This window comes from Gopherus evgoodei, chromosome 2, assembly GCF_007399415.2.
Source record: "Gopherus evgoodei ecotype Sinaloan lineage chromosome 2, rGopEvg1_v1.p, whole genome shotgun sequence".
Classification (NCBI taxonomy): Eukaryota; Metazoa; Chordata; order Testudines; family Testudinidae; genus Gopherus; species Gopherus evgoodei.
The window spans coordinates 234,428,784-234,453,750 of record NC_044323.1 but is presented as its reverse complement, the minus strand read 5'-3'; the positions used below and the strand labels follow the sequence as shown (position 1 = coordinate 234,453,750).

At 44.9% G+C, this 24,967-nt stretch overlaps 1 protein-coding gene across 5 annotated transcripts in view; it reads left to right on the top strand.

Annotated features, from left to right (window-relative positions):
- Positions 1-4,026: 4,026 nt before the first annotated feature.
- PDE7A (phosphodiesterase 7A) overlaps positions 4,027-24,967 on the top strand; it is a 163,624-nt gene continuing 142,683 nt past the window's right edge. For 2 of the 5 annotated variants that reach the window (XM_030553193.1, XM_030553192.1), the window contains exon 1: positions 6,573-7,111. In XM_030553193.1, coding sequence (XP_030409053.1) covers positions 6,974-7,111 — 138 coding nt within the window. In that variant the 5' untranslated portion in view covers positions 6,573-6,973. Of the gene's footprint in view, positions 7,112-24,967 lie in introns of all 5 variants that reach the window. The other 3 variants (XM_030553199.1, XM_030553196.1, XM_030553194.1) reach the window with 3 other exon arrangements.

The window sequence follows — 24,967 nt, the reverse complement described above, 5'->3', positions numbered from 1 at the left end:
TTGGAGTAGCCTCTCCTGCTTCTCTAATGCCACTCAAAATAGCTTTCAAAAATCCGTCCAGCTGTACCTTGCCAGCCAGAGTGTCAGGATTCCAATTAGGATCAGTAATTGGCCAAAGAACGTCCAGATGACCTGCAGATTTTTCTTTTACTTTTTGTCTTTCATCTTCTGTCATGAGAGTATCTAATAACTGATTAACATCTGCTCAGGTAGGCACATGAGTGGAGAAGATTGTATGGAACATTCTTTCCACTGCCTCAGGATTGTCCCGTAGGCAAGGCATAGTACATTGCCAATTAAGCAAATCTGAAGTTGCAAATGGAGTATGGGTAAAAACCATCTGATGTCCCCCAGCGATCAGTGGAACCGGATAAGCTCTTAACGGGGATTGTATTGTCAGGTCTGTCTCAGAGGCATTCTCCCCCATGGATCCAGATTCCTTCTGAATTTGAAGAAGACTGGCTGAAGACTGGGCAGGGGGGATGAGACTGACTGATTTCTCTGAAGATGAGGGAGTACCACCCTGAGCCTCCCCTTGATTCTCCTCTGTCCCTGAACTGTCTCTAACCCGTTCTTGAAGAACAGGAATAAAATCGTCCTCCTTCCCGTGTGGCTCTGGGGCATATGGTGAGGGATTTTTACAGGAGTTCTCCATACAAACAGCTTCAATAGCCACTCGTCCCTCCGTGGGTTTATAATTATACCACACAAACAAATAATTCATTTGTCCCGGTCTAAGATCGACCAAAATATCACTTAAGGAGTTCATCCTATCTGCGGAAAAGGTTCCACACTCCGGACAGTCTCTAGTCGGGGACAAATGAAAGGGAAATGATGGCCATTGGATCCGACACAAATCTCTCATCTTAGCCTTGGACAATCTGGCCGTTCTGGATATATCCTTCCAATCTCTCAGAATGAGAGATAATGGGGCGTCCCCCCGGGCATTTACTGCCACCTAGTCCAATTTTCCTGTACCGAGTGCTCACCTATCTAGTTCCCGTGACTCCTGCTCAAAGGGCAGGTGGATGTTGCTGGATTTAAACGGGCTCAGGCTGGTTCATGAGATGACACCTTATCGCCAGCGTGAGATCCAACTCCTAGGCAAGGCTCCTCTCAATCGAAGGATGCGCGCTGCATTGCATTTGGAGATGGACCCCCTCACCGGACAGTCAGATGGTTCCCATCTGGGGTGCCAAATCTGTCGGGGTTATCTTTATCCCAGACTTTTCAGGTTCGTTGTCTGACCGCAAGAGACAGGCAACCCAGCAAAGTCCCAAACCAAGTTCTTAATTGATGTGTGCACACACACAACAAAGAACAAGCCCATTTTCCACACTGAACCAGCCCCCCTTTCTCTTCAGTAAAGCACAAATTTATATAAGCAAGTTTACATCACAGTTAAAGCATTTAATTGCCTGCGGTTAATTAACGGCACCTGGTGAAGCATTTGATTACAAAATTCATGGCCTTGAGCAGTTCCTGGCCTACAAGCAGCTTCCTTATCAGTACTGAGAACTTTTTTATCAGTACTTCCCAAGCTTGAGTACAAGGGGGGGTGGTTTATCCACCCAGCTCCTGCTTGCTGACTGAATTCACCAACCTTCTGAGCCCCCCTTTTGTTCATGCATCAAGCGTGTGATCACCTGCTCAGCCTATCTTGTGGGCCTTTGGACCCACTCTAAAGCATCCTATCTATCATTGTGAAATCCTCACTTCTGTATTGTTTTTTATGTTTATTTGCATGGTCTCTGTCTGGTTCTGTGATTGTTTCTGTCTGCTGTATAATTAATTTTGTTGGGTGTTAACTAATTAAGGTGGTGGGATATAATTGGTTAGCTAATCATAGTTAAGAATATTATTATATAAATTAGGGGCAAACAGGAAGTAGTTGGGATTCGAAAATAAGGAGAAAGGAACTTGGGTTTAGGCTTGTTGGAAGTTCACCCCAATAAACATCGAATTGTTTGCACCTTTGGACTTTGGGTATTGTTGCTCTCTGTTCATGCGAGAACGACCAGGGAAGTGGGAGAGTGAAGGAATAAGCTCTCTAACAGAGGCTTTTGGGTGAGGGAATGTCTTCTGGGGAAAACAAAGGTGGGACAGTCTGAGATCTGAAGGGTAGCAGGCACCTGGGCCTGAGGGATTTAGGGCAGCCTCCCCCCATTCCCCTCTGTTCCTTTATAGTAGTCTCTGGGCCCCATTCTGTTCATTTCCAGATCCTCCCCACATTCAGCCCCCTTCAACTCTCACTTGCCCCTATTAGTTGCTGATTCTGCCTCCCATCTGAGGCTTACCCTATATTGGGCTCTAGAGGTGACCATATTTTATAAACCAATCTGAGGACACACAGGGGTGGAAGCAGAGCAAAGTAGCTAAGACTGAAACGTAAATTGTGGAGCACAGCAAAGCAAATTTTTTTTAGCAGCTTATATTTTAACAGTTGCACATATAAACTACAAATACAAAACAAATATTCACATAATCACTGTGGATGTGACATTATTAAAGAAGTGCATTCAGACACCAGTTCCAAAAGATACAGAAACACCATTCAGGAATGTGAGTTTTCTGTACCACTGTCCATATGAACTATTTAAAGAGTCTCTTTTGTCACACTGACAAAGCCATTTATTTTTCACAGATTTATCAATGAATGCAGTGTTATCTCCATATTTCAAGAAAACCAGTATGATGACTTTATTGCTTCTGCTAGTAGAATCCATCTAGAGATTAACCTCCATCAACCATTACACAGCCACACAATCGACAATAATGTGGATATAAAGAGTGCAATAATTTAAATGAGAATTAACAGAAATGAGATTCACCACCTAGTGGCACATTATAAAACTACAAACACAATGGTTTTAAACAGTTTATATGTATAATACAAGAGAGTTCCTTTCAATTTTTCTGAGTTCCCCCCAAAAGGCTAGGAGATAGAAATAGTTTATAGATGGAAAACTCCCACCCCTGGACCCACATAAGAAATTGTACTCACCAGTATTCCTGATGCTGGCAGCACTAAAACAGCTTGCTGGATTAATAGCTGTATTTCTCTGATGAGTGTATTTGTTTTAGAATTTTAATGTTCTTGCTCAGTTTGTTGAAAAACTCAAGACAGGGCAAAATGAAGATTGTTTTGACAATGAGAATGGCTTTCACAATGTCAATGTTGCACCTGGATTTTTCTGCTGTCTACAGGTCATTCATGACAGAAAATACCCTCTCAACTGAAGCATTACTGCCAGGCAGGCACTGGATCAGTTGTGCCATTTTTAAAAATATTTGTGTGTGGTACTGAGGATTCCCTGAAATGCTTGTTTACTTCATCCCATCTGCCACATACTGTGATCGTTGTAGTTGTGTCATTCCATTCACAGTTTCCCTGTCACAAACTCACTTAACAGAGTTACTTTATCAAACAGTGCATTCTCGTTAATTGTCACATTCTGGCATTTCTTCAGCAGTGCTGTTTCAGTCTCAGATCGTAAAGGAACTTTCTTTAAAAGCAGACACTTCAAATCTCTCAAATCATCTGTATACTTTTCCCATGAACATATGTATTTTATGGCTGCACTGAGGAAAGATCTTGACACATTAAGGTAGCACGATTGCCTGCTTCTTCTAGGTCTCTAAGTCAGAGGTCTCCAAACTGGGGGGTGCATGGCTGGGGCTCAGGCCAGCCCCCATGGAGGAGCAGGGAGCACCATCCAGCTCTGCTCCTGGACCCAGCCCCTGTTCCACTCCCGCCCCTGCTCCTAGCTATGGCCATAGCATTGGACCCCTTTTCAGGGCCGGCTCCAGGCACCAGCATTCCAAGCTGATGCTTGGGGCGCCATTCTGCAAGGGGAGCAGTCCCCCTTGTTTTGCCCCCAAGAAGTGCGCCGAATTGCCGCCGCGGGCGGGGGGAGGGGCAGTCTGTGTGCCCTTAGGGCGGTAGGCCTGTTTCTGCGGCGGCAGCAATTCGGCGGCAGCTTCTATGTTTAGCTGTCCGGGGCAGCTTCAGCTAAACACAGAATCTGCCACCCAATTGCCGCGGCTGCAGAAAAGAGCCTGCTGCCCTACGAGCACAGAGACTCCTCCCTCGCCGCCGGGGTGGCAATTCGGCGTGCTGCTTGGGGCAGCAAAAACTGCAGAGTCAGCCCTGCCCCTTTTCCCTGTCCACATCCTCCAATTCCGGAACCATGGCCCTGCTCCTGGCCCCAGCTCTGGGGGGGGAGGGTGGTAAGGGGGACATGAGGTAAAAAGTTTGGGGACCACTTTTCTCACTAAAACAGGCACAAAGTCTTCTTCATACCTTGTAACCAGCTTTTTTTCAAGACTGTTTAAGATACCATCTGACTCTGCTGCACAGCGATCATGTCCCTCAAGTGATTCAATTGTCTCATGAAAAAGTGTCACGTTTGCATGGATAAAAGCAAGCCAGAGTTTGGTACATGGGTCTTCAAATATTTTTTGAAGAACTTCTGGACACTTTTCATCTGACAAGTAAAATGACTTCAACGACTCAAAATGTTGAAGGATCCCTGCTAAAGCAGGTAATATCAACAGCCAACTGACATTACTGTATCCTAGTACACTCTGATATTCTTGTCCCTTACTCTTTTCAGTCTTTCCACGCAAACAGTGAATACATGAAAATATCCAAAAATCTTAATTGGAATGCTCTCAGGGTCTACTGGGATTGCATCTCTTGCTGTTGGGGCATAGTTGTGCACGATGTGAGCAACGCATCCAAGACATACCACTTCCCTTGTAAAGCTTGTCTTTACTTTGGCGTGCAAATTCCCCTCCCCATCTGTATATGCTGCCAAAGTTTCTGTTTGTATTATATTAGAATGCCACGACCTTACTTTTGATTCCATACTTTTTTATAATATTTTATCCCAGCTGCAAAAAGTTCTGATGTCTCTCCTTCAGCAAAAGTTCAACAAAATCCACAAATTTAGTTTGCACACACAAAAAGCCTTCATAAACTTTTTAATAGTAATAAATAGTAAACTAAGACAGGAAGCAATTTTACATCTGTAATTCGATGTTTGCAGACACTGACACATATTCAACATACTTCAGGTAGTTCATCATTTGCCCATGGAGCAAAAACATTTGCAACTATTGCTTCACACTTTGGAGTTGCTGAATTTTTAAATTTAAATTGGAAGTACAGTCCATTACTTTGAAGCTGTGATTATGTCTAATAGTATGACATACATATATATTCCTTCTTGGAAAAGCAAAGTCATACTCACTGTGTTTGCTCAACTTTTGTGAAAAAATTTGGTAACAGAAGTTGAACTAGATGTGCTGTCAGAGCAGCTTTGTGTTTAATGGCACCTTCTTGTTCGTTTATAGATGTCCTGCTCCACTCAAAATGGAAAAAACTGCCTGGCATATTGAATATAATACAGATGTTTCTTTTCCAGTTGCTCATAAATATGGAAAACCCTTTGGAAGCTGGGTTGTTAAAGCAGCATTTATGGTTTTTTGACAACTCCATTTTCACTTTACACTGAATCTCAACTGTGTTCTATGTCATACAGCATTCAGCCATCGTCGTAGCTATGGCAACTGCAATAGTGCTGTACCATCTATATCATAGCTAATAGTTAAAACAATAGACATGTTCTGGATATTTCTAACTATTAATGCATTAGACATATTAACCAAATAACCAACATAAGAAAGGGTCTTTGCAGCACAACAGTATTCGAGGATGAGTTTTGTGAACCGGGGACTCTTCTGGGGACATTGTTTGCCTAGGGATACAGTACCTCAGTCAGGGACTGTCCCCAGAAAACAGGGACCTATGGTCACCGCCAGGGCAGCACCTGCAGCTCCCGCTCCCAGCTCAGTGGATTGCTGTTCCTCACTGGAATCAGGCAGGCTTGAGAGGCTGCAGAACACTGCTGACCTCAGAGCTGCTCCCTATCTGGCTGACAGTCTCACCGTGGAGCCGCTGCCCGTGTTAACGTCACACCTCCGAAGTCGGGCCTGGGCCGCATATCCAGAGCACGCGGGCGCCTGCAGCGACGCTAGAAGGGCCGCTACCACGTGCAGGAAACGTTCTTGTTCGTTCTTCCCCCTTCACCAATGGGGGAGCGGTCCAGACGCTGCGCTCGGGAGGGGCTAGCCGCGCGCTCTACTTGCAGCCCTCCCTAACAGGGCAGAGAGATTCCAAGGCGCGAAAATATCGCGCAGGCGCACAAGAGAGAGGAACTGGCTCGGGCTGCACCGTTCGCCTCCAAAACATCCCCCCTCCCGCCGTTACGTGATGACGGTTTGTGCGTCGCGTACAAACACACACGTACAGAGTCCGTCCGACTCGTGCCTCCTCCTGGGCTACTGCGCTCGGGGCTGTTCTCAGTGGGGGCGGCACAGGCGCAGGATCCCTCCTTCCCACGGGCTCCACCCCCATCCCCACCCTCGGCTCGCTCGGGACCGCAGCACCTCGACCCCTCCCGCCCGGAGCGCGCGCCGCCTCCTCGTGCTGGACAATAGCAGGACCGAGTGTGTCTCACTCAAAGCGGTCCCCCGGGCACCAGCGCCCACCTTCATGAGCGCCGCCCGGACGGCCCGGCTGCGGGGCTAGCAGCGACGGCGGCTCCCTCCGGCAGCAGAGGCAGCGGCCGCGCTGCAGTGCTCGGCCCGGGACTCGCCGCCTCCTTCCTTGACAGCGCTCAACTGCCGGCCCCGCCCCCCTTGCGGCGGCTGCTTAAGGACCCCTGCGGGCTCCCGGGAGGAACCGGCCCGCCCAGACGCGACTCCTGGGGGACCCGGCCCGGCCCGGCCCGGCCCGACGCCGGGGGAAGGGGGTTAAGGTGGAGCCGGGCCCCGCTGCGTTTTAATTGCTGGGTTTAGCTCTTCTGGCACGTTTGCCCCCCCGGCCCCCCATTGCGCAGCGGCGATTCCCGGTGCAGGCAGGTGCGGCGGCCGGTGCCCTGGCGCGGCTCGGAGCAGAGGCTCTTCAATGGAAGTATGTTACCAGCTGCCGGTGCTGCCCCTGGATAGGCCGGTCCCGCAGCATGTCCTCAGCCGCAGAGGGGCCATCAGCTTCAGCTCCAGCTCCGCGCTTTTCGGTTGCCCCAACCCCAGGCAGCTCTCTCAGGTAAGGCCCCCTCCCGAGCCGGCTCGATGACCACCCGGGTCAGCCCGTCACGGTTTTTACACCCTTAACGCAGTCACTGGGCTGCGCGCTCCCCTCGCCCCTGGGCTGGCTTGGGAGGTCACTGGACTACACACAGTATTACACACCCCTTTTCTCTCGCAAGACCTCCCACAACCGGTTTACTCTTTCATCGGGCTGCACTCTGTGCTCCCCACCAAGATACCTCAGTCACTTGGACTCCTTCTCTCCCTTTGCATGGGGACTTGTGTATTTGTAGCTGCATATGTTGCTTCTTGCAACGTTATCTGCTACCATTTAGAGAAAGTGATGCCTGGCAGTTGATAACATTCACGTTTGTGCCCAGTTTTGGTCGACATTACAAATGTGCAACCAAGCTTGGAAGCTTCCTTGAGCTGTTTAAGGTTTGATGGTAACAAACTACCTTCCTGTTAAATTACCCCACCAGTAGCCTATTCATTTATTACTTCAAATACCTGTCCTGATGAAAAGAAAATACTACCTATATTCTATGTTTCGTGTTGCTAGTTACCACAGATATTATCTTTTCCTAATTGATTTCAGAGCTTGCAGTAAATTCTTATATAAGCGACTTTCCAGAGTCAAAAGAACAGGAGTACTTGTGGCACTTTAGAGACTAACAAATTTATTTCAGCATAAGCTTTCCTGAGCTATAGCTCGCTTCTTTGAATGCATAGAATGGAACACACAGACAGGAGATATTTATACATACAGAGAACATGAAAAGGTGGAAGTATGCTTCCTACAGGAAGAGTCTAATCAATTGAGATGAGCAATCATCAGCAGGAGGGGGAAAAAAAACCTTTTGAAGTGATAATTAAGATGACCCATAGGAGGTGTGAGGAGAACTTAACATAGGGAAATAGATTCAATTAGTGTAAAGACCCAGCCATTCCCAGTCTCTGTTTAAGCCTGAGTTAATTGTATCTAACTTGCACATTAATTCGAGTTCAGCAGTCTCTCTTTGGAGTCTGTTTTTTGAAGTTTTTTTTGTTGCAAAATTGCCACCTTCAAGTCTGTCACTGAGTGGCTAGAGAGGTTGAAGTGTTCTCCCACTGGTTTTTTGAATGTTATGATTCCTGATGTCAGATTTGTGTCCATTTATTCTTTTGTGTAGAGACTGTCCGGTTTGGCCAATGTACATGGCAGAGGTGCATTGCTGGTACATGATGGCATATATCACATTGATAGATATGCAGATGAACGAGCCCCGATGGTGTGGCTAATGTGAGTCAGTGAGCCTTTTGCTTTCTTCAGTTATTTTCAAACTAGTTTTGAACAGTTCTTAAGCTTTTCCTTCCCTCAAAAAGCCAAAAGTTTTTGGCGAGTCTCTTAATTTTTTTTTCAATATTATATTGAGCAGTGTATGTTCAGAGTAAAACATTGCTGTAATGGTAAGAATTTCTTTTTTTTTTTTTTTTTCCTATAAGATTCAAACCTTAGAGGTCTAGGTGCAGTAAGACCATCTTTGGCTTTTTAATTCTCATGGCATCTTCCCTGTGCATATTAAAGGTTCACAAGATGAATAACAATCAGAGTTAAACAAAATTTTGAAGGGGATTTGTTTATAAACATATTCAATACAGTGATATGAGAAAATAGGTTTTCCTTTCTATTGATTCTTCTTTTTGTTTCTATCAATATACTGGTGAAGTTTTCCTGCAAATTGTGATAAACAGACCTTTGCATTTTCAAAAGGACTTTATTCAGACTTCAGAGTGGAATTATAATAGAAAAGGTAAATATGTTTAAGTTGCTGACATCTGAGGGTTCTGTTTAACATTTTGATCAGGATGTTTGAGTTGTGTTTAGGTAACTTACTAATTTCCCCTTCTCCTCTCCCCCCCCCCCCCAACACACTGTCACTTGTTTGCATCTCTTCATATATTGACAAGAAAACTGAAAGCTGCTTTCCTATCCTTACCAAGATGGCTCTAGTTTGTGCAAGTGCTTTTGGAGAGTAGAGTTGCTGGTCTCTTTTTGTTTACTAGCAGTTAGGGCGGTCAAGTGATTTTAAAAAAATAATCGTTATTAAAGAATAATAGAATATAATTTATTCAAATGATTTTGATGTTTTTCTACATTTTCAAATATTGATTTCGATTACACATATTACAAAGTGTACAGTGCTCACTTTATTTTATTTTTGATTACAAATATTTGCACTGTAAAAAACCAAAATAAATGTATTTTTCAGTTCACCTAATACAAGTATGGTAGTGCAATCTCTTTATCATGAAAGAGAATTTACAAATGTAGAATTTATGTACAAAAAAATCTGCATTCAAAAACAAAACAGGGTTAGAGCCAGTAAGTCCACTCAGTCCTACTCTTGTTCAGTCAATCGCTCAGACAACAAACAAGTAGTTTACTTTGCAGAAGATAATGCTGCTGCTTCTGTTTACAATGTCACCTGAAAGTGAGAAGAGTCTTCACATGGCATTGTTGTAGTTGGCATCTCATGATATTTACGTGCCAGATGCGCTAAAGATTCATATGCCTCTTCTTGCTTCAGCCATTGTTCCAGAGGACATACTTCCATGCTGATGAGGCTTGTTTAAAAAAATAGTGCATTAATTAAGTTTGTGACTGAACTCCTTGGGGGAGAATTGTATGTCTCCTGCTTTTGTTTTATAGACTCATAGGTCAGAAGGGACCAATATGATCATCTAGTCTGACCTCCTGCACAAGGCAGGCCACAGAACCCTACCCATGCCTCTTTATAACACCCCTAATCCAGGACTGAGTTATTGAAATCCTCAAACTGGTTGAAGACCTCAAACTGCAGAGAATCCACCAGCATTACCCACATTCTGCCATATATTTCCTGTTATAGCTGTCTCAGATAATGATCCAGCACGTGTTGTTCATTTTAAGAAAACTTTCACAGCAAATTTGACAGAATGCAGAGAAGATGCCAATGTGAAATTTCTAAAGATAAATACAGCACTCACCCAAGGTTTAAGAACTGAAGTGCCTTCCAAAATCTGAGAGGAAATGAGGTATGGAGCATGCTTTCAGAAGTCTTAAAAGAGCACACTTTAATGCGGAACCACAGATCCCAAACCACCAAAAAAGTCAACCTTTTGCTGGTGGCATTTGACTCAGCTATAAAAATGAACATGTGGTGGTCTGCATTGCTTTGGATTGTTATTGAGCCAGAACCCCGTCGTCAGCATGGGCGCATGTCCTCTGGAATGATGGCTGAAGCATTAAGGGGCATGTGAATCTTTACTGCATCTAGCATGTAAATATTTTGCGACACGGGCTACAACAGTGCCATGCAAACACCTGTTCTCATTTTCAGGTGACATTGTAAACAAGAAGCAGACAGCATTATCTTCTGCAATGTAAACCAAACTTGTTTGTCTGAGCGATTGACTTAACAGAAGTAGGACTGAGTGGACTTTCAGGCTCTAAAGTTTTACATTTTGTTTTTGAATGCCCTAATAGCAATGCATTGGTTTTTGTGTGTGTGTGTGTAGGAATCGTGTTAGTGGGTTGAAAGGAATACGCAAATTAAGAATTATGTGGAATTAAACATAAAGAGATAGCTGTAAGGAAACAAGTAGGTCATTGTTTGGTATAATGTTGATTGTATCCATTATGCATGCAGCTTAAAGGAATGCAAATTCTTGTTTGTATGAAAAATTACTTTTTTATTGTAATTCTCAATCACTGCTTTTCTATAATCTTAGTACATAACTGTTTTCTCACTAATAGAGTTGGCACCTTTTAAGGAGTAGAGATTTGAGAATATTTTTAGATTTATTTGTATTGCGGTAGCTGCCAAAGTCTCCAACTTCATGCCCTGTAATGACTATATGTGCCATGTGTAAATATAGAATGAGTCTCTTGCCTGAATAGCAGGGATGGCTTTAGCCAGGGTCAATGAGTGCAATTGCGCCAACAGAAATCAAGCCTGGATCAACCAATGCATGCAGAGTGCATTTGCACAGGATCCCCCTTTTCAGTTTGGTGCAGCCACCCCTCTGTTGTGACTTGATGAGGAGGAATCCTTTCCAGACAGGCCCCTCTAGAGCAGTGGTGGACAACCTGCAGCCTGTCGGATGGTTTACATTGATCGTACACAGGCACTGCCACCCACAGCTCCCATAGGCCGGGAATGGAGAACCGTGGCCATTGGGAGCTGCGAGTGGCTGTGCCTATGAATAGTCAATGTAAACCAACTGTCTCGCGGCCCGCCAGCGGATTCCTTGATGGTTGCAGGTTACCCACCACTGCTCTAGAGCAATTTGGGACCCTGGTACATCATGTTCATTGGGACCCAACCCCCTCCTATTATTTTTTTCAGATGTTAATAATGTTGCCTCCCCTCCCTGGCCCCCAAGTGCTGCAGGACACAACTCTCCACCTTGGGGTTCCAAACACCAGTAAACTCCATGTGGGCCGGGAAAGAGAACACTTCTGGGGGTTGTCAGTTTCCAGAAGCACTAGAGCTTGCCCGGTGAGCACCATTTGCAGAAGTAGGGCAAAGAGTGAGGCACATTCACATGCCAGTCTGCCGACTAACTTTTATGGTTTGAATTTGGCGTACTTATCTGTTGAATGCCCTGACTTCTCTCCTTCTACCTCCACTTTCCTTTTTCTTCTCCATCCTTCTCTCTTCTCCTTATGTATGTTAACTCTTCCTCTTTATTAATGCCATTCTTCCACCCCTCATTTGTCCCATAATTTTAAAAATTGAAATAATGAAGTAATTTGGAACCATCAGGTTGTCAAGTTTCTTGTGTGGGATGACTTCATCTTATTGCTGTTACTCAGGTCTTTTCCCATTCCTTTTCTCCTCTTTGTTGCACCCACTTAGGGTATGTCTACTCTACAATTTTGCAGCCCTGGTTGTTACAGCTGTATTAGTACAGCTGTATAGGGCCAGCGCTGCAGAGTGGCCAAACTTACAGCAACCAGCGCTGCAAGTGGTGTTAGATGGTGGCCACACTGCAGCGCTGTTGGGCGGCTTCAAGGGGGTTCGGGGAACGCGAGAGCAAACCGGGAAAAGGAGACCAGCTCGCCGCGGTTTGCTCTCGCGTTCCCCGAACCCCCCTGCAAACCGCAGGGGAAGAGACCTGCTTGCTCGGGATTCGGGACGAGAGAGCAAACCGCAGGAAGGAGACCTGCTTGCAACGGGGGTTCGGGGAACGCGAGAGCACAACCGGGGAAGGAGACCAGCTTCACCAGCCGTTTGCTCTCGCGTTCCCCGAACCCCCTGCAAACGCAGGGAAGGAGACATGCTTGCTCGGGATTCGGGGAACGCGAGAGCAAACCGCAGGGAAGGAGACCTGCTTGCTCGGGGATTCGGGGAACGCGAGAGCAAACCGCAGGGAAGGAGACCTGCTTGCTCGGGGATTCGGGGAACGCGAGAGCAAACCGCAGGGAACTAGACCTGCTTGATTACCAGAGGCTTCCTCAGTATGCTGGGATACCTGCTTATTCCACGGAGGTCAAGAAAGCGCTCGTAAGTGTCTACACTTGATCACCAGCGCTGGGATCCCTCTACACCCGAGACAAAAGGGAGTACGGCCAGCGCTGCAAACAGGGAGTTGCAGCGCTGGTGATGCCCTGCAGATGTGTACACCTCCTAAGTTGCAGCGCTGTAACCCCATCAGCAGCGCTGCAACTTTGTGATGTAGGACAAGCCCTTAGTGTCAAATTTAGTTAAGTGCTTTGAGGCAGAGACTGTCTTCAGATGATTTTATGCAGTGCTAAGCAAAATGGAAACCAATCCTGATTGGGTCCACTTTATTATGATCATATGACATTCTATCAAATTCCTACATTTTAAGTGTAATTATTTGTGCATATGTCTCGAAATTTTTGGTATTTGCTACTCTTTGTAAGGCCCAGGATTACTTGTTCATGGACTAATTGTTCTCATTGCCTGCAGAAAATCTGAGTTGTTAGACTAGTAGATTAAAATCTTCATTAATTTCAGTGCAATTTGCTACAGTCAATAAAAATCAATTCTGTTCTATTGTCTTCAGTACCTTTTTGTCAAGGGCATAGATATTAATACCAGGTTTTATGCCATGTTTCAAAGGAAACTGGTTTTAATAAAAAAAAAACACCCTAAACTTTTAGTTATAAAAGTAATCTGCTTCAATCCTAAAACAGTCTGTAGTGAAACAAAATTTTAACTCATTTCAATTGATATATTTGTCTTGAATATTCAAATTGCTCAAATTAACTGAAATTAGTGATATTTATAACTCGGGTAAGTAAAAGATGATAAACTGAACAATCCTCTTCTTTATGCGAGAGTACAATTTTTTTCTGAATTCTTACTCAAGCATTTGCCTGTTTCAAGAATTCCCCTTTTATTTTAAGAAAAACAAAACACCTTATCTATTAAGTAATAGCGTAGTCTTTTCAGATATTTGAGAGAGATGAAATGGAGGCAAGTTGGGTAAAAAAACATTCAAAAAGTCAATACAGTAAAATGCTTATCTGCTAAAGAAATTAGGTGACTTTCTAGTGTCTCAAACAGGCATCTTAGGCCGTGGCTACACTTACAGTTCTGCAGCGCTGGTAGTTACAGCTGTGTTCGTACAGCTGTGTAGGGCCAGCGCTGCAGTGTGCCACACTGACAGCTACCAGCGCTGCAGTGTGGCCACATTGCAGATTGGCAGCGCTGTTGGGAGTGATGCATTGTGGGGCAGCTATCCCAGCAGTTCAAGTGGCTGCAACATGCTTTTCAAAAGACGGGGGTGGGGTGGAATGTGACAGGGAGCGTGGAGGAGACAGACAGAATGGATTTTTGGAGTTGACACTGTTCTCAGCTCCCTGCCTTGCAAGTTCTAAGGACTGGAAGAACACACAGTGCCTACCTTCAATCATTTTAAAAGTTCTGACCCCCCTTCCTCCACCCCTCTCTCATTCACTAAATTCAAATTATGCACTCCTAAATAGCATCAGACCAGATAAGCATCTGTTCAACATGGACTTCCCCCTCCCCTTCTGCCGTGTGAGTGTGCTGTTTCTCCTCTTCAAGCAAACAGCTGTGAACATTCCAAAGTAATTCCCTGCCTGCCTCCGCTCGCTCAGCAAACAGGAGCTGTGTTTGTTTTTTAAATAAGCAGTTTGGCTGAACTCCGAGCTGTCCCTTTCTTCCGGTTTGTTGTGGACAGGAATTCTGGATACCTCCTTATACCCCGGAGGTCAATAAAAGCGCTGGTAGGGTCCACACTTGCTGACCAGCGCTGGATCACCAGCGCTGGAATCACTACACCCGAGGCTTGACCGGGTGTACAGCGAGCGCTGCAACTAGGGAGTTGCAGCGCTGGCCGTGCTTTGCAAGTGTGGCCACATCCTAAGTTGCAGCGCTGTAACCCCCTCACCAGCGCTGCAACTCTCTAGTGTAGCCATGGCCTTAGTTTGTTCTCCCCTGCTGCCCATCAGGCATGGGAGAAGGTCCCAACAGACATCTGCAAAGCCATTTTATTGTTTTTCCTTCAGATTTCTTCTTAAAACTCTCCTTGGCTGTGATGCCTTCCAAACGTAAACAAACTCCCCCAGTTAGGCAGTGGTATGGTGATTTGGGGAACATACATACAATTTATGAATTATGGTTGATACTATGAAAATTGCTGCATCACTGAACACCTCTGTGTAAATGTGGAATCTACCATGGTCTTGGTAAGGGATATGTTTCCCTAGACCAAGGACAATGGAGAGTTGTCAACTTTAACAGCTTGCATTCTGACAAACCATAGTTGCATTAAGTAGTGTTCCTGAGCTGGGAAATCAGTTTGGCTAAGTTGGTCTGCAGGAAGGAGATTTGGAACAGTGAAAAGTTATCAAAGACAGAACAAAGAAGCCTGGTGTAGAAGAGGAGCATATAAACTTGGGGCTGAGATTCAGGAAGATTGGGCAGGACAGGGGAAGGGAACGTATTGGCCAAGATTAGAGGAGGCCAACTAAAGAGAAGGCTCAGTGTTTCAGAGCCCAAGCCATGCACTACAACAGAAGGACTTTGACCCCCGATGACACTAACCACAACCTAATAACGCCCAAAGAGCACTGAGGAAACTGAGGCAGTGAAATGTGTATAGGGTTTATCTATTTTTGTATAGATCTATGTATTTTTCACGGCTATTAAAGAAAGAACAGTGCTGTGTATGAGTCCTGTGCAAAGGCTGTATGTGTTTATGTTCTACATCTTGTCCTGTACCTCTGAGATAGCTAACTGTAACCCAATTTCAGCACTGGTTTCAGAGTACTCGGTAGTTGGCCATGTATCCTAAACTCTTAGGATGGAGTGTGGATGGAGGATCTCAACCTGTGTGTGTGTGTGTGTGTACGTATACCAAACCAGGGGCAAGTGATTCTGTTCCGACTGTGGGATCACGGCATATGGCTCCTCTCATAGTGGTCTGGAAAGTGTCCAGCAGAGGGAGCTTACCAGGGCCTTGACAAATGATTAGGAAGTTGGTATGCTGACACTTGCTGTCCATCGTGCTGACTAGCATTTGTCATTGTTTCCTTGTGCTCCCCCATCTGTCTGGATCTGAATTCTGTCTCTTCTCCTATATTTAAATTGTAAGCTTTGTTGGACAGGGTCTGTCTTTGTGCAGTGCCTAGCTCGGTGAAATGCTGGCCCATGACTGGGCTTCCTGGGTACTACTGCGCACTGTCCTGTCTGTCTCTCTCATATTCATATATAAAATAGAAAGTGTGGGGTCTTTTATGGCAAATGCTCCTAACATCTTCTGGACTAGATGAAATCTATTGTATCTGTATAGTCTTCTCTTGTCCTCCCCCCCCCAAAGTCATTACATATGCAAATGTGGCAGCTAACATTTGAAATGTCTTCAGCTCATAAATGAGGAACAGTTTATTAACTCAGTTCTGTATTAACACAAGCTCTTAGTAATTCTGATGCTAATGAAATTACAATTTTAAAAATACTAGTAGAGGCCGCCATCATAGTGTCTGAGCCACATGAGACATAAAGGAATTTATCTTCTCAACACTCTGAGGTAGGAGAGCATTATCCTGTGATGAGTTCTGTCACAGAGACCCCCTTGAGGCTGTCACCTGATGTACTGCAATTACCTCTGAGCCCATTTTCCACTGCCAGCCTGGGACTCCAGAACCCTGCCTTGCTGAGCCAGACACGCTATTCTGCTGCAACGCAGACCCAAGTCTGGTCCACGCCTCCAAAGCTGCAGACTTTAACCAAAAACTGCTCAGCAAGTCACCTATCTTCAGCACCCAGACACCCAGCTCCCAATGGGATCCAAACCCAAAATAAATCAGTTTTACTCTGTATAAAGCGTATACATGGTAAACTCATAAATTGTCTGCCCTCTGTAACACTGATAAAGAGACGTATCAGAGAGGTAGCCATGTTAGTCTGGATCTGTAAAAGCAGCAAAGAATCCTGTGGCACCTTATAGACTAACAGATGTTTTGGAGCATGAGCTTTCGTGGGTGAATACCCACTTCCTCAGATATATGTAGTGGAAATCTTCAGGGGCAGGTATATATATGTGCTAGCAAGCAAGCTAGAGATAACGAGGTCAGTTCAATCAGGGAGGATGAGGCCCTGTTCTAGCAGTTGAGGTGTGAAAACCAAGAGAGGAGAAACTGGTTCTGTAATTGGCAAGCCATTCACAGTCTTTGTTCAATCCTGAGCTGATGGTGTCAAATTTGCAGATGAACTGAAGCTCAGCAGTTTCTTTGAAGTCTGGTCCTGAAGTTTTTTTGCTGCAGGATGGCCACCTTAAGGTCTGCTATAGTGTGGCCAGGGAGGTTGAAGTGCTCTCCTACAGGTTTTTGTATATTGCCATTCCTAATGTCTGATTTGTGTCCATTTATCCTTTTCCGTAGAGACTGTCCAGTGATAAAGAGAGATGCACAGCTGTTTGCTCCCCCAAGTATTAATCACTTATTCTGAGTTTACTAATAAACAAAAGTTACTTTAAGTATAAAAAGTAGGATGTAAGTGGTTTCAAGTAATAACAGAACAAAGTAAATTACCAAGCAAAATAAAAACAAAACACGCAAGTCTACGCCTAATACATTTTATGAAACTGACTGCAGGTACATTTCACTCTCAGATGTTCCAATAAGCTTCTTTCGCAGACTAGACTTCTTCTTAGTCTTGGCCCAATACTTTCCCTGGTACAGTTCTTGTTAGTTCCAGCTCAGGTGGTAACTAAGAGTTTTCTCATGACTGCAGCCCCCTTTGTTCTGTTGAACCTCCTTTATAGCTTTGGCATAAGGCGGGAATCTTTTGTCTCTCTGTGTCCCCCCCCTCCTCTAAATGGCAAAGCACCCGGTTTAAGATGGATTCCAGTACCAGGTAACATGGTCACATGTCCTGTGAGACCCCAAGCCTACATTCTTTCCGGCCTAACTCACATGAACATAGGAAGGCTTGCAAGTAAAGAGCCATTTACAACCGGTTGTCCTAGTCAATGGGAGTCATCAAGATTCTAAACCACCATTAATGGCCCACACTTTGCATAATTACAATAGGACTTCAGAGTAATACTTCATATTTCTAGCTTCAGATACAAGAATGATACATTTATATGAATAGGATGAACACACTCAGTAGATTATAAGCTTTGTAATGATACCTTACAAGACACCTTTTTGCACAAAGCATATTCCAGTTGCATCATGTTCACACTTATAAATATATTTCCATAAAACATATGGAGTGCAACATCACAATCCTTATTTTACAGATGAGGTTTGAGTCACAGATAGATTAAGGGCTTTAAGGGCTTAGTCTTTGTTTTTTGAAATTCTGAATACTGTCTGTCCCTGATCTACACTTATAGTTAACCCAGGTTCAATACTTTTACATCTGCACTCATTGTTGAGAATGGGAGACTTGTAGTCTACGCAAGGCCTTGAGTGAATTGTGCAAGATCATACAGGAAGCCTACATTAGAGCCTGGAAATTGAACTCAAACTTCTCAAATTCCATTCCAGAATTATGCACAAAAATCCTGATAGGTGAATTTAGAAGTGTAGTTTTTTCATTAGTCTGAGAATGTGAAGTTTTCAGCATTGTTCTATTTGCCAGGAATAACTGCAATGTAAGCAAGCACCCAAGGTAATTCAACAAACCTCCATGCCAAAGACAATGTTTGATATCAAACATTTAATTACAAAAGTATTGTCATCATTTCAGAGACATGATTGCCATCTGATACTTAATTGCATTATAAAATGTAGTAGATTTTAACTGCAGGAAACTTGCAGACAAGCATTTTGGTTCATATCCGGTCCAAAAATCGCTTCTGTGGTTGCAGCTTCCTTTTTCAAGAGCATATTGATGTCTCTCCTGCAATCTTAGAATGACTAAGACTGACCCTCCCCCTCTTCTGAGTGAGAGACACACATGCAACTACCATTGCACATATGGCAATCTAACTTATGGGACTGAGGTCAGGGAAAGGATGATATAACTAATCAGACTCAGTTCCCCTCTTTGTACTAGAAGGAGTCTTTACCTGACTCTTTAGTTATCCAAAGAGGAAGCTTACAGGGGTCACAGCCTGAAATAGGTTCTCCCTGGCTAAGCTCCTGATAAGTACCTGTTATATTCAGAAAAGTGGCCATATAGTCCACAGAATTATATTGCTACTCCTTTTCCCACCAAAAATGATTTGTTGGGGGAGGGAGGAAGCTTCCTCTCCACCATTAGAATTCCCTTGCTGCAGACCAAGCTGGGGGAACTCCACTACCAAAAGCTGAAACCTAATTGCAAAGAGTAAAAAAATTCATACCCCACTTAATATCAAGGAGGGAGAAGAACACACAGAAGCTGCTCCAACCCTAAGAGGAAAGAAACAAGATTGGTTAGGGTAGGCACTTACAGATGAGAAGTTGGGTGGTGACACTCTTCCTGTAGAAGAAGCTCGTGTGTATGCAGGCTCCTTCCCAAGAAGCTTTGGGAACAATTTTTAGTCTTTCTTCAGAATAGTGCACAATAAGAAGCATGGCTAGATATAAACAAATTACTTCTCAAGGAATTCCCCTATATTTAATATGCAGAACAACTCTACTCATTTTGCAATTGTTAGATTACAAAGTCTTATACTTTGCAAATACTATAAAGTATACACTATCTGGGAAAGGACTGGGATATTCATGACAGTGGTCCTGTTTCTAGTTGTTTCTGGCTTTAGGCATGCAGCTTGATATATTCTAGATCGTATAGTTAGGATTGAAGTCATGAGGGTAGAGATTTCAAGCTTGTCACTATTGTTTCCCTGGTTTTTAGGTTAGGTCACTGTGCTGATGGATGAGATTATCAACATTTGGGAGGGCATGATGTTAGCATCTTTTAAAATTAAGCCCTTGTGCTGGGATCTTGTTAATTATTACTTTGTTTTAACTCCATTTTTGGGTCGAATGAGAGGTTTGCAGCAAAGCAACTTTCACAATATCAAGACACCATAGATTTCCTGGAGCAATGTTGGTAGAGTTCCATGCCTGATTATGGTATAAAAAGTACAGTGATCATGCTAGTTTAGCTCTTTCTAGTTTGGACAAAAATCTGGTCTCCATGCAGATTGTTTTTCATTCCTAGTCTTTGAAACTGCGAACTCTGGGGTATTATTCACATCTATGAGTCCTTGTAATGACAGACAGTTTCCTTAGGTGGCTTGGGTCTTGCTAGTCAGCACAGATCTAGAGGGTAGTTTTGATCAATTTTTCATTTATAGCAAGAGTGCTGTCCTGTAAAATACTGCAAAGTTCTGGACTGGCACTCCTGTTCAACTTGTGTTTACAAAGCCATTGGGGAGATAATAGGACCTTGTGACTTAAGCTACACTACTTTCAGTGTGATGACTGACGGTATCATTTTTCACTGGGCCTAGACCAGTGGTGGGCAACCTGCAGCCTGTCAGGCCAGTCTGCTGGTGGCCCGTGAAACAGTTTGTTTACATTGACTGTCCATAGGCACAGCTGCCCGCAGCTCCTGTTGGTCGGAATGGCGAACCGCAGCCACTGGGAGCTGCGGGCAGCGGTGCCTGAGGACAGTCAATGTAAAAACTATCTTGCGGCCTGTCAGCAGATTACCCTGACATGCCTCAGGTTGCCCACCACTGGCCTAGACCGTGCATTTAATCAGCTTTTCTGAACAGACATCAGTTTGGATGAGTAAGCTGACTGAACCTTGGTCCAGATAAAACAGATTATTGGTTGAATTAAGAGTGCACAGGAAGCACCAGTGGAAGTAGTCAAATTTGTCTGTTTGCTGAACTGAAGGAGATACTAGCAAAGTTACTCTTGGGGGAATTCTGTTACCTGTGCATATGCAGAATTCACATCCCCTGCAGATTTTTTTTTCTTCTGCAGAAAATACATTCTGCCAGAGAGGCACTGCAGTTATGCCTTTTGCTCACCAGGGGCTGCTATGGGGCCAGAACAGAGGGCAACTGGCTTACAGGTCATAGCAGTCAGCAGCTGATAGGGAGGACAAGAGGCTGCATTCCTCACAGTGCCCTGCCCACATATCCGGCCGGGTGAGGAGGCACTGGATCTGGTGGGGACAGATAGAGTGCGGTGCACTGGGTGGTGGGGAGTCACACAGACTGGAATTCAAAAAGGCTAGTGTGTGAAGGCTGAATGGGGGTGCAGAGCCACATGGAGATGGGGGATGGCAAAGAGTGGGTGCAGGGACAATGGGGACAGAGGTGCATGAGGCGGGGGGTGACTGGGGGTACAGAGGGGAAGGGAGGTGCATGGGGACAGGGGGAAGGGGGGGGTGCAGGGACACAGGGACAGGGGTAGATGTGCCTGACTGAATAGGAGAGGCTAGGGGTCAGCCAAGGTCTGCATGGGGGAGGCTCTCCAAATCCCTAACAGTCATGTGTCTCCCTCGCCCCCTCTCTGCTCCCCCCCCCCACCGACCTCCTAAAATTCTGTTCCATACTTCTCCCCCACACACCCAACAACCCTCCAGGCTCATTACCAGGCTTCTTCCTGGCAATTACTTCCCTTTCCCTCAGCCCTCTGTTACCCCTGACTCCCCAAGCTTCTGCACTGCTTCTGAGGGGTGCGGGAAATATGTTTCTGTATTGTAGTTTACATAAGAATGGCCCTAGTGGGTCAGACCAAAGGTTCATCTAGCCCAGACCAAAGGTCCATCTTCTGACTGGATAGTGCCAGATGCCCCAGAGGGAATGAACAGAACAGGTAATCATCAAGTGATCATCCCCTTTTGCGCATTCCCAGCTTCTTGCAAACAAAGAGTAGGGATACCATTCCTGCCCATCCTGGCTAATAGCCATTGATGGACCTGTCCTCCATGATTTAGTTCTTTTTTGAACCATGTTATGGTCTTGGCCTTCACAACATCCTCTGGCAAGGAGTTACACAGGTTGACTCTGTGTGAAGAAATACTTTTTTTTTTTTAAACCTGCTGCCTATTAATTTCATTTGATAACCCCAAGTTCTTGTGTTATGAGGAGTAATAAACAACGCTTCCTTATCTGCTAGAAAGTAGATAGTTTAAATGTATTACTCAGAGTTCTGTATTAATATGCCTAAAAATATTTCCTGAATCTTTTTTGTTGTCTGTATTGTTACAGACATACTTGTTGACAGGTATTTTTGAAATAAATCGGCATGATTATGGAGTGTTATTTTGACATATATAGAATTTTGCAGAAATTTTAATTTTTTGGCAGAGAATTTCCCCAGGAGTACAAAGTGTACTTAGGTTTGTGAGTTGTGCATCTCAGGATCCAAGATGGCCTAGGAAGTCCACATAACAGGAGTCCCCAACAGCTATTTTCCCCTCATCTGTGTTTAACAATAAGATTATAACTTTCTTTCTAGATGAGTGAGGAAAGAGGGTCCCATGGTTAGGACACTAACCTAGGGCTTGGATTATAGGGTTCAGTTCCTTGCCTTGCCCCAGATTTCTGTGTAACCTTATACACATCACTTAGGCTATGTATACACTGCAGACCTTACAGCTCTACTGCTGCCGCTGTAAGGTCTCCCATGTAGCCACTCTATGCCAGCAGAAGAGAGCTTTCTTGCTGACATAATTAAATCACCTCTAATGAATGGCTATAGCTATATCGTTGGGAGAACGTCTCCTGCTGACATAGTGCTGTCTACACCAGTGCTTTTGTCGATTTGGGGGTGTTTTTTCTTCACATCCCTGACCAACAAAAGTGCCAATGTAGACAGTCTTTGCCTCTCTGTGCCTCAGTTCCCCACCTATAAAATGAAGATTATACCTGCCTACCTAACAGGGGTGTTATGCGCATAAATACATAAAAGATTATGAAGTGCTTTGAGATCTACTGATGAAAAAAGGCTATGAGAGCTTGGTATTACATGATTTATTATGATCACTACTGTTAGGCCTGGTCTACACTACGCGTTTAAACCGAATTTAGCAGCGTTAAACCGATTTAACCCATCCACACAACGAGACCCTTAATATCGATATAAAGGGCTCTTTAAAATGGTTTCTGTACTCCTCCCGATGAGAGGAGTAGCGCTGAAATCAATATTGCCATGTTGGATTAAGGTTAGTGTGGCTGCAAATCGACGGTATTGGCCTCCGGGTGGTATCCCTCAGTGCACCATTGCGACCGCTCTGGAAAGCAATCTGAACTCGGATGCACTGGCCAGGTAGACAGGAAAAGCCCCGCAAACTTTTGAATTTCATTCCTGTTTGCCCAGCCTGGAGCTTTGATCAGCCAGGTGCGATGCAGTCCCAAATCCAAAAAGAGCTCCAGCATGGACCGTACGGGAGATACTGGATCTGATCACTGTATGGGGAGACAAATCTGTTCTATCAGAGCTCCGTTACAGAAGACAAAAGCCTGGAGATTTTTTCAAATGCTTTGTCAATGGTACAGAGGCCACAGCACAGTGCTGTGTGATAAGCGTAACATAAAGCCAAAGAATCAAATGGATGTTCATGGAGGAAGGGGGGGGTACTGAGGACTCCAGCTATCCCATAGTCCCCGCAGTCTCCGAAAAGCATTAGCATTCTTGGCTGAGCTCCCAATGCCTGTAGGGTCAAACACATTGTCCGGGGTGGTTCAGGGTATATCTTGTCAGTTTACCCTGCCCCCCCCCCCATGAAAGAGGAGGAGGAAAAAAATCATTTCTTGACTTTTTTTCAATGTCACCGTATGTCTACTGCATGCTGCTGGTAGACGCGGTGCTGCGGCACTGAACAGCAGCATCCTCTCCCCTCCCCTCCCTGGTGACAGACGGTACAGTACAAAATGACTGATAGCTGTCCTCATCCTGTGAGTGCTCCTGGCTGGCCTCGGTGAGGTCGGCCAGGGGCATCTGGGTAAAAATAGGAATGATTCCCGGCAGATGGTACAGAACAGCTGGTAACTGTCTTCATCATAGCAACTGAGCTCCATCAGCCCCATCCCGCCCCTTCATGTCTAAAGAAAAGATTCTGTACTGCCTGGACTGTCATAGCAGCTGGAGGCTGCCTCCCCATCATTTTATCTCACTAAAAAGTCAGTGTTCTTATTCCTGTCTTTATTACTTCACACAACTGGGGAGGAGGGAAGCAACGGGTGGGGTAATTTCAGGGGCACCCCCTAGAATGGCATGCAGCTCATCATTTCTGTGGGATCTGACATGGAGCGGCTGTGCTCTCTGGTTCTCTGGTACAGTGGTTCTCTAGTACACTTGCCCCATATTCTAGGCAGGACTGACTCTTTTTAGATAAAGCATAAGGAGGGAATGACCCGGGGAGTCATTCCCATTTTTGTCTCTGCGCCCCCAGCTGATCTTAGTGAAGGCCAGCCAGGAGCACCCATGACAGCAGCAGACGATACAGAACGACTGATAACTGTCATCTCATCGCCAGTTTACAATGGCATGGCAGACGGTACAATAGGGATGGTAACTGTCTCTGCTACCTTGCAAAGGCAAACGAATGCTGCTCTGTAGCACTGCAGTACCGCCTCTGTCAGCAGCGTCCAGTACACATACGGTGACAGTGCCAAAAGGCAAAACGGGCTCCATGGTTACCATGCTATGGCGTCTGCCAGGGCAATCCGGGGGAAAAAGGGCTCGAAATGATTGTCTGCCATTGCTTTCATGGAGGAAGGAATGAGTGACGACATTTACCCAGAATCCCCCGCGACACTGTGTTTGCACCATCATGGGATCTTGACCCAGAATTCCAATGGGCGGGGGAGACTGCGGGAACTATGAGATAGCTACCCACAATGCAACGCTCCAGAAATCGACACTAGCCTCGGTACATGGACGCACACTGCCGAATTATTGTGCTTTGTGTGGCCGCGTGCACTCGACTTTATACAATCTGTTTTACAAAACTGGTTTATGTAAAATCGGAATAATCTTGTAGTGTAGACGTACCCTTATTCTCACCTTTTGTCATACCAGAACAGGTTATTGTAATGAATTCTGCTCTGTACTATAATTGAAGGCTAGATATTCCAGTTAGCACAGAGTGCAGTTACCAGCTGCTTTAATAGTGTCTTGCATGGATCACATTGCACCTGTGCTCATTGATCTGAACTTGCTTTTCAGTTTTCCAGGTGCATTTGAAGTGTTAGTTTTAGCTTACAGGGGGCTAAGTTGTTTGGGCTCTAACAACCTTGATTTTCACTCTCTTGCAATACTATGATAATATGAGATCACCAATGCTCAAGCTAAAAGCTTACACATGAAGGGAGCTTGTGTGGGCTTTTTTTTTTAATGATGGGGCCCTTTAATTCAAATTTTATTTCATCTTAACAAAATTGGTTTGAGTCAAGACATCTGTGTTCATTTGCCTATGCACTGAATAAAGCAGAGGTCTTGATC